The 10,152-nt window shown below is 29.3% G+C and overlaps 1 protein-coding gene across 13 annotated transcripts in view; it reads right to left on the reverse strand.

The window, feature by feature from the left end:
- Positions 1-9,626, reverse strand: part of LOC119603612 (basement membrane-specific heparan sulfate proteoglycan core protein-like) — a 223,110-nt gene extending 213,484 nt beyond the window's left edge. For 12 of the 13 annotated variants that reach the window (XM_037955708.1, XM_037955707.1, XM_037955704.1 and 9 more), the window contains exons 1-2: positions 9,018-9,626; positions 6,049-6,343 (exon numbers count right to left, since the gene is read on the reverse strand). In XM_037955708.1, the coding sequence (XP_037811636.1) occupies positions 6,049-6,162 (114 nt within the window). In that variant the 5' untranslated portion in view covers positions 6,163-6,343; positions 9,018-9,626. The remainder of the gene's footprint in view (positions 1-6,048; positions 6,344-9,017) is intronic. The other variant, XM_037955705.1, reaches the window with a different exon arrangement.
- Between the last annotated feature and the right edge of the window lie 526 nt (positions 9,627-10,152).

Here is a 10,152-nt window from a genome sequence, read left to right on the forward strand (position 1 = left end):
AGAACAGAAACTAGAACAGAACTTAGACAGAACTAGAACAGAACTAGAAACAGAACTAGAACAGAACTAGAACAGAAACTAGAACAGAACTAGAACAGAACTAGAACAGAACTAGAACAGAACTAGAACAGAAACTAGAACAGAACCTAGAACAGAACTAGAACAGAACTAGATCAGAATAGAACAGAACTACAGAACTAGAACAGAACTAGAACAGAACTAGAACAGAACTAGAACAGAACGAACAGAACTAGAACAGAACTAGATCAGAACTAGAACAGAACTAGAACAGAACTAGAACAGAACTAGAACAGAACTAGTACAGAACTAGAACAGAACTAGAACAGAACTAGAACAGAACTAGAACAGAACCAGAACAGAACTAGAACAGAACTAGAACAGAACTAGAACAGAACTAGAACAGAACTAGAACAGAACTAGAACAGAACTAGAACAGAACTAGAACAGAACTAGAACAGAACTAGAACAGAACTAGAACAGAACTAGAACAGAACTAGAACAGAACTAGAACAGAACTAGAACAGAACTAGAACAGAACTAGAACAGAACTAGAACAGAACTACAGAAGAACAGAACTAGAACAGAACTAGAACAGAACTAGAACGAACTAGAACAGAACTAGAACAGAACTAGAACAGAACTAGAACAGAACTAGAACAGAACTAGAACAGAAACTAGAACAGAACTAGAACAGCAGAACTAGAACAGAACTAGAACAGAACTAGAACAGAACTAGAACAGAACTAGAACAGAACTAGAACAGAACTAGAACAGAACTAGAACAGACTAGAAAACTAGAACAGAACTAGCCGAACTAGAACAGAACTAGAACAGAACTAGAACAGAACTAGAACAGAACTAGAACAGAACTAGAACAGAACTAGAACAGAACTAGAACAGAACTAGAACAGAACTAGAACAGAACTAGAACAGAACTAGAACAGAACTAGATCAGAACTAGAACAGAACTAGAACAGAACTAGAACAGAACTAGGAACAGAACTAGAACAGAACTAGAACAGAACTAGAACAGAACTAGAACAGAACTAGAACAGAACTAGAACAGAACTAGAACAGAACTAGAACAGAACTAGAACAGAACTAGATACAGAACTAGAACAGAACTAGAACAGAACTAGAACAGAACTAGAACAGAACTAGAACAGAACTAGAACAGAACTAGAACAGAACTAGAACAGAACTAGAACAGAACTAGAACAGAAACAGAACTAGAACAGAACTAGAACAGAACAGAACAACTAACAGAACAGAACTAGAACAGAACTAGAACAGAACTAGAACTAGAACAGAACTAGCACAGAACTAGAAACAGAACTAGAAAGAACTAGAACAGAACTAGAACAGAACTAGAACAGAACTAGAACAGAACTAGAACAGAACTAGAACAGAACTAGAACAGAACTAGAACAGAACTAGAACAGAAAACTAGAATCAGAACTAGAATAGAACTAGAACAGAACTAGAACAGAACTAAAACAGAACTAAAACAGAACTAGAACAGAACTAGAACAGAACTAGAACAGAACTAGAACAGACCTAGAACTAGAACAGAACTAGAACAGAACTAGAACAGAACAGAACTAGAACAGAACTAGAACAGAACTTAGAACAGAACTAGAACAGAACTAGACAGAACTAGAACAGAACTAGAACAGAACTAGAACAGAACTAGAACTGAACTAGAACGAACTAGAACAGAACTAGAACCAGAACTAGAACAGAACTAGAACAGAACTAGAACAGACTAGAACAGAACTAGAACAGAACTAGAACAGAACTAGAACAGAACTAGAACAGAACTAGAACAGAACTAGAACAGAACTAGAACAGAACTAGAACAGAACTAGAACAGAACTAGAACAGAACTAGAACAGAACTAGAACAGAACTAGAACAGAACTAGAACAGAACTAGAACAGAACTAGAACAGAACTAGAACAGAACTAGAACAGAACTAGAACAGAACTAGAACAGAACTAGAACAGAACTAGAACAGAACTAGAACAGAACTAGAACAGAACTAGAACAGAACTAGAACAGAACTAGAACAGAACTAGAACAGAACTAGAACAGAACTAGAACAGAACTAGAACAGAACTAGAACAGAACTAGAACAGAACTAGAACAGAACTAGAACAGAACTAGAACAGAACTAGAACAGAACTAGAACAGAACTAGAACAGAACTAGAACAGAACTAGAACAGAACTAGAACAGAACTAGAACAGAACTAGAACAGAACTAGAACAGAACTAGAACAGAGCTAGAACAGAACTAGAACAGAACTAGAACAGAACTAGAACAGAACTAGAACAGAACTAGAACAGAACTAGAACAGAACTAGAATAGAACTAGAACAGAACTAGAACAGAACTAGAACAGAACTAGAACAGAACTAGAACAGAACTAGAATAGAACTAAAACTGAGTGAATAGAATAAAAAAGTAGTTTTTCTTTAAACAGCAAATAATATTCTCCACGTTTTCTGCTGGACAGATTCACTGGGTTATCTTTAATGTATTTGCACACATTAAGCAAACATTTGTTTTTTATTTCTTATAATTTCATACATATTTGTTGTTATTTTTAATTTCAATTATGAAAAATAATTATTATACTATATAAGCTGATCTCTTCTTTTAAAATATAATAACAAGCGATAACCTTTTTTTGTTTCCTAAGAAATGTGTCAATGCCGCCAAAAACGTAACTGACAGCAGTGACTACAGAAAAAAAATCATAATTTAATCTCTGCTCCTCCTGTGCCACAACAATATTTTCAATTTCATTTCAATTAAAAACCATTTTTAAAAAAACAGATACGGATTTAAAAATCAGCATCTTGTCATATCTCTTCTTGTTTTTTCAAAAAAACTCTTAAATAGTTCCTGTTTTCCTACAGAAAAGCTATTAATATTTAAAAAAAATAATATATTTTGCAACACAGTAAATTAAATTATAATTATGTTTTGTTATCAAAACTTTTAATCTAGTCCACAAAAAGCATTTAACTATTTAAGAAACTTTGTAATCATTTCAAAGTAAATTTTTTAATACTAAACAATAATAAAATTTACGTAATTTTCGGTTTTTTTTTAACTTTTTTTTTGATAAGCATGAACAGACAAATGGAAAAAAGCTTTTAACAAACCAATAGTGACGAAAAACGGGCAAATTATTACTCTCATAAAGATAAATCTAAAATTTGTTACCGAAAATGCTCAAAATTCACTATTTTCAAGAAGAAATAAAAGCAGTAGAAATCTACTACTATTTGACAAACTATTTTAGGGAAATTGCAAATTTAATGATTTTTAATATAAAAATTTTAAATTTTTTTAAGAAAAATAAAATAGTAGTAGGAATCTACTACTATTTTTATTTAACGTTGCCTAAATTCCGAATATTTACATAGATTCATAAGAACTGAACTAGAACAGAACTAGAACTAGAACAGAACCAGAACAGAACTAGAACAGAACTAGAACAGAACTAGAACAGAACTAGAACAGAACTAGAACAGAAACTAGAACAGAACTAGAACAGAACTAGAACAGAACTAGAACAGAACTAGAACAGAACTAGAACAGAACTAGAACAGAACTAGAACAGAACTAGAACAGAACTAGAACAGAACTAGAACAGAACTAGAACAGAACTAGAACAGAACTAGAACAGAACTAGAACAGAACTAGAACAGAACTAGAACAGAAACTAGAACAGAACTAGAACAGAACTAGAACTAGAACAGAACTAGAACAGAACTAGACAGAACTAGAACAACTAGAACAGAACTAGAACAGAACTAGAACAGAACTAGAACAGAACTAGAACAGAACTAGAACTAGAACAGAACTAGAACAGAACTAGAACAGAACTAGAACAGAACTAGAACAGAACTAGAACAGAACTAGAACAGAACTAGAACAGAACTAGACAGAACTAGAACAGAACTAGAACAGAACTAGAACAGAACTAGAACAGAACTAGAACAGAACTAGAACAGAACTAGAACAGAACTAGAACAGAACTAGAACAGAACTAGAACAGAACTAGAACAGAACTAGAACAGAACTAGAACAGAACTAGAACAGAACTAGAACAGAACTAGAACAGAACTAGAACAGAACTAGAACAGAACTAGAACAGAACTAGAACAGAACTAGAACAGAACTAGAACAGAACTGAACAGAACTAGAACAGAACTAGAACAGAACTAGAACAGAACTAGAACAGAACTAGAACAGAACTAGAACAGAACTAGAACAGAACTGAACAGAACTCGAACAGAACTAGAACAGAACTAGAACAGAACTAGAACAGAACTAGAACAGAACTAGAACAGAACTAGAACAGAACTAGAAAGAACTAGAACGACTAGAACGAACTAGAATGAACTAGAACAGCACTAGAACTGAACTAGAACAGAACTAGAACTAGGAACTAGAACTGAACTAGAACTGAACTAGAACTGAACTAGAACTGAACTAGAACTGAACTAGAACTGAACTAGAACTGAACTAGAACTGAACTAGAACTGAACTAGAACTGAACTAGAACTGAACAGAACTGAACTAGAACTGAACTAGAACTGAACTAGAACTGTACTAGAACTGCTACTATAACTGAACTAGAACTGAACTAGAAGTGAACTAGACTGAACTCGAACTAGAACTAGAACTGAACTAGAATGAACTAGAACTGAACTAGAACTGAACTAGAACTAGAACTGAACTAGGAACTGAACTAGAACTGAACTAGAACTGAACTAGAACTGAACTAGAACTGAACTAGAACTGAACTAGAACTGAACTAGAACTGAACTAGAACTGAACTAGAACTGAACTAGAACTGAACTAGAACTGAACTAGAACTGAACTAGAACTGAACTAGAACTGAACTAGAACTGAACTAGAACTGAACTAGAACTGAACTAGAACTGAACTAGAACTGAACTAGAACTGAACTAGAACTGAACTAGAACTGAACTAGAACTGAACTAGAACTGAACTAGAACTGAACTAGAACTGAACTAGAACTGAACTAGAACTGAACTAGAACTGAACTAGAACTGAACTAGAACTGAACTAGAACTGAACTAGAACTGAATTAGAACTGAACTAGAACTGAACTAGAACTGAACTGGAACTGAACTAAAACTGAACTAGAACTGAACTAGAACTGAACTAGAACTGAACTAGAACTGAACTAGAACTGAACTAGAACTGAACTAGAACTGAACTAGAACTGAACTAGAACTGAACTATAACTGACCTAGAACTGAACTAGAACTGAACTAGACTGAACTAGACTGAAACTAGAACTGAACTAGATGAACTAGAACTGACTAGAACTGAACTAGAACTGAACTCGAACTGAACTAGAACTGGAACTAGAGAACTGAACTAGAACTGAACTGACTGAACTAGACTGAACTAGGAACTGAACCTACTGAACCACTGAACTAGAACTGGTGAACTAGAATGACTAGAACTGAACTAGAACTGAACTAGAACTGAACTAAACTGAACCAGAACTGAACTAGAAACATCTTTAAAGATATTGATAAAATACTACTTATTTAAATGCTTTAATACTTTAAAAACTAAATTTTAAGACTTATAAACTAAACATTTTAAAGAAAATAAAAATGTAGTAAAAATACTACTATTTTTTTAGGAAGGAGGTCCGAAAATCATAATTTTTGGTAAATCATACAATATTTAGCTTTAAATTTGACAGGAAAACTAAAAAATTACCTTTTTAAAAATAGTAGTAGAAATACTACATTTTTTCAAATACTTAAACTTAAAAAAAAAACTTCATTTTAACACTGAGGCTAAACATATTAAAGGAAAATTAACATTTTATAAAAAGCTATTTTGCACTATTTGTCTCTAAAACTACTAAAACCCCTAAAAAATCTACTACTAATATCCAAAAAAATGAATTTATGCCAAATTTTCAATAGTTTAAAAACGATTTTTAAGAAAATTTTTCACACTTACCTTAGCACTTATTCCACTTGCTTGTATTATCACAATAATTGCCAATAATTTCCACATTAATGACATGTTACGCCTCATTTTACCCATGGGCATACGATCCGTAGACGTACCCATGTTTTGTTTTACTTTAACGAAATTAAACCAAACAAAAAAGGGTTGAACTTAAAAAAAAACAAACGCTGAGCGTTGGTTTTTTTCCTCAAAACTGTTTTTTAGATGAAATTTGTTTAATTTTTTTTATTTGAATTTATACTATTTTTAACACTGTTTTAGCACTTTTCTAGTTGTAAACAAACTGTAAGGAAAGAAAAAGAGAAACAATAACAATTTATTATGACAATTTTTGTATAAATTTTCTTTTTTTGTTAGCTTTTGTTCACTGCACTTTTTTTGTTTCAAAAAAAAATATATATTTATAAAGTAAATTTCAGAAGAGTCAGCAAATTTAATTTGAAACCGTTTATAGGAAACGCGCGATTTTGTCATTTAAAGTCTGGTTTATGTTAAAGAGAGTTTAAGGTATTTATATATAAAGAGAGTAGAGAGTGTAAGTTTGCGTTTATAAGGAGATAAATGGATCTTATTCTTAGTGTTAAAGGTAATAAAAGTTTAAGAAAGGCTTCCAAAGTCTTAAGTTTTATGAAAAAGTGTTAAAATTGCTTTAAATTTTTTTTTTTTAGAAAAAAGTACTTTTTTGGTACTTTTTGAAAAATTGTGTTTTTTTGCTTGTTGAAGCATTTTCTATTGGTTTTTCAAAAATTTTAATAATTTTCATAAAATTTTAACTTTTTTTAAAAAAGTACTTTTTTCGGTACTTTTTGAAAAATTACTATTTTAGGCTATTCTTGTTTTTAATGGGAAATTAAACCGAATTTTATAAAATTTTAGCATTTTTAGCACTTTTTTGTTACTTTTTAGAAAAATAGTACTTTTTGCTTATTTTTTAAAAAAAAATTTAATTTTTCAAATTTTTATGCTTCATCTAGAGTAATTTTCCAGAAATTTGAAGCATTCTAATAAAATTTCAACTTTTTTCAAAAAGTACTTTGTTTGGTACTTTTTGGAAAAATAAAGATTTTTGAACATTTTTAAAGTTTACTAGTTTTAGTTTTGAGAATTTAAATGGTTTTGTTGAATTTTATGGGAAATTGTAATAATTTTTTATAAAATTTTAGTTATTTTGATACTTTTTTAAAAAGTATTGATACTTTTTTTAAAAATGTATTTTTTTGGTACTTTTTGAAAAATTTTAATTTTAAGCAATTTTGAAGTTTTAGCGTATTTAAAAGGAAATTAAAGTATGTTTTATAAAATTTTAGCATTTCTAACACTTTTTCAAATAAGTACTTGTTTTGGTACTTTTTGGAAAATTTCTATGTTAATGAATTTTAAAGCATTTTCGCAAATTTTTAAGAACTTGAAGTAATTTGAAGTATTTTTTATAAAATTTAAGCATTTTTAACACTTTTTCAAAAAAGTACTTTTGTGGTACTTTTTTTGAAAATTTCTATTTTCATGAATTTTAAAGCAGTTTCGCAAATTTTAAAGAAATTGAAGCAATTTAAAGTAATTTTCATAGAATTTTAGCATTTTTAACACTTTTTCAAAAAAGTACTTTTTTGGTACTTTTTGGAAAATTTCTATTTTCATAAATTTTAAAGCATTTTCGGAAATTTTAAAGATTCTGAAGGAATTTAAAGTAATTTTTATAAAATTTAAGCATTTTTAACACTTTTAAAAAATGTACTTTTTTTGGTACTTTTTGGAAAATTTCTATTTTTAAGGATTTTAAAACGTTTTCAAAAATTTTAAAGAATTTTAAATTTGAGGGAAATTTTTTCTTACTTTGTAAAATTTTAACAAAAAATTAAAAATTTTGAAAAGAAAAATTTAAAAAAATCAATTTTTTTCAAATTTCAAAATTTTAAAAAATCAAAATTTTTTAAAAAAATTTTAAACATTTGTAACCAATATTTGAAATTCTTGTAAATAAAAAAAAAATTAAAAAAATTTATAATTTAAAAAAAATAAAATTTTTGAAAAATTTTCAAAATTTAATTTTTACAAAAATCGATAATTTCGAACTATTTAACAAATTTTTAACTAAATTTTCATAAAATCCAATCTATTGTATTTAAAATTTATCATTTCTTAAAAAAAAATAATTTTAAAATTTTTCGAAAAATTTCCAAATTTTGTTTAAAATATTTCAAAATTTTGTTTAAAATGTTTTTTTTTTTAAATATCCAAAGAAAGCACCTTTTTTTAAGTTAAAGAATTTAATTCAATTAAAATTTTTTATTTGAATACTCTTTTTAAAAAATTTCTAATTTTTAAATTTTATAAAAATTTTTCTCAAATTTTATTAAAATTTTTCTCAAATTTTATAAAAATTTTTCTCAAATTTTATAAAAATTTTTCTCAAATTTTTGTTTTTTTACTTTTTTCAAAATTCCTAAAATTTCTTTAAATTTGAAAATCTCGATTTTGTTTTCAAATCTTTAAGTTTTTAAACTTTTCTTAATATTTTTAAAATTTTTTTTTCACTTTATTATCCTTTCATTTACTTTTTCATTCAAAACAAAAATCTGATCCATCTCCTTTTTGAGTTCAATTTGTCACACAAAAAAATCAAAACTTTAACACAATTTTTTTTTTCTCTTTTGTTTTTATAAATTTCCACAAATTTAACTAGATCACGATTTCCGCTTTTTTTTTTCCAACATTATGTATGTTCTTGTTGTAGTTGTCAACAGAAAAAAACACAATTTTCTTATCACGTTTTTGTGTAATAATGATAAATCCTTTTGGTAATAAAGTTCCCTTTCCCCAGCAAAACCGCGCGTAAATCCTTAACAGTTTATTAAAGTAATTATTATTATTTGTATTTTTTTAAATAAATTTAAGTTTTAAGTTTATTAGCCAGACAAAAGAAAAAAATCCTTTTAAAAAAAAACTAAAACACACACCAATTACACGTTATTTACAAACAGAAACGAAATGCGTGCGTCCCCAACGTACGACGGCGCGCAACTAAATGAATAACATAATATTCCTTAAAACAGCAAATCAGCGGCGATACACAGGCCCCAACTCACAGATACACGCGCACTCATACACCCAGCTATTAACACTGTTACTCACATATACTCTTACCCACAGAGCCAATATGTTTTCAAGTGATGATGTGATGATAACGGACAATGTTCTTTGCAAATTGTCGTTTTTCGTTTCGGGAGATAAAAACCAAGCAACAGAACAATACCATAATCACGCGAACAACATTACAATAACGCACTCACTCACTTACACTCACTTGCAGCCAAGTGAAACACTCACACACTCCCATTTAATACCTCAACATCTCTTTTTACAAGCAAACGAAAACTGCATTAACGAAGTATCTAACACGAAGTCTTTATTATTTTCTCTTACAAAAGTATCAAATGCTGTTGTATCTCTTCTCTAAACAAACAGTTTAATGGAGCAAAAAACAAAAAAATTCCCCCAAATATTAGTTTTTGGTGTCCAAAAACACAACCCACCGAAAAGTACTAGACAACGTTCGTCTAAAGACTGATTGTTGCAATCATAAAACCAAACAAAAAGACAACATGTTTTATCGCTATCAACAATAAATATTAATAATAATAACAACAACAACATACTCAATAACTCATCGCTTATGAAAATTAATAACAACAAACATAAAATCACTAACAACAACTCCTTACTAATGAGCGGAATACAAAGAAGAGAAACATTAGCAGGTTTCCTATAAGCAAAAGCAAACAACAACAACGAGTAGAATACTCTACTCAAATGTAAAGAGTAAAACGAGCAGAAGAAACTGGCTTTAAAGAGACTTTTGTGATATTGACCCCAAGTCTTACATACGTAGTTAGTTAGTTAGTTAGTTAGTTAGTTAGTTAGTTAGTTAGTAGTTAGTTAGTTAGTTAGTTAGTTAGTTAGTTAGTAGTTAGTTAGTTAGTTAGTTAGTTAGTTAGTTAGTTAGTAGTTAGTTAGTTAGTTAGTTAGTTAGTTAGTAGTTAGTTAGTTAGTTAGTTAGTTAGTTAGTTAGTTAGTAGTTAGTAGTTAGTTAGT

The sequence above is a fragment of the Lucilia sericata genome, unplaced genomic scaffold, assembly GCF_015586225.1.
Source record: "Lucilia sericata isolate MDLA Ls3-8-SP2 unplaced genomic scaffold, ASM1558622v1 Contig000317F_arrow, whole genome shotgun sequence".
NCBI lineage: Eukaryota > Metazoa > Arthropoda > Insecta > Diptera > Calliphoridae > Lucilia > Lucilia sericata.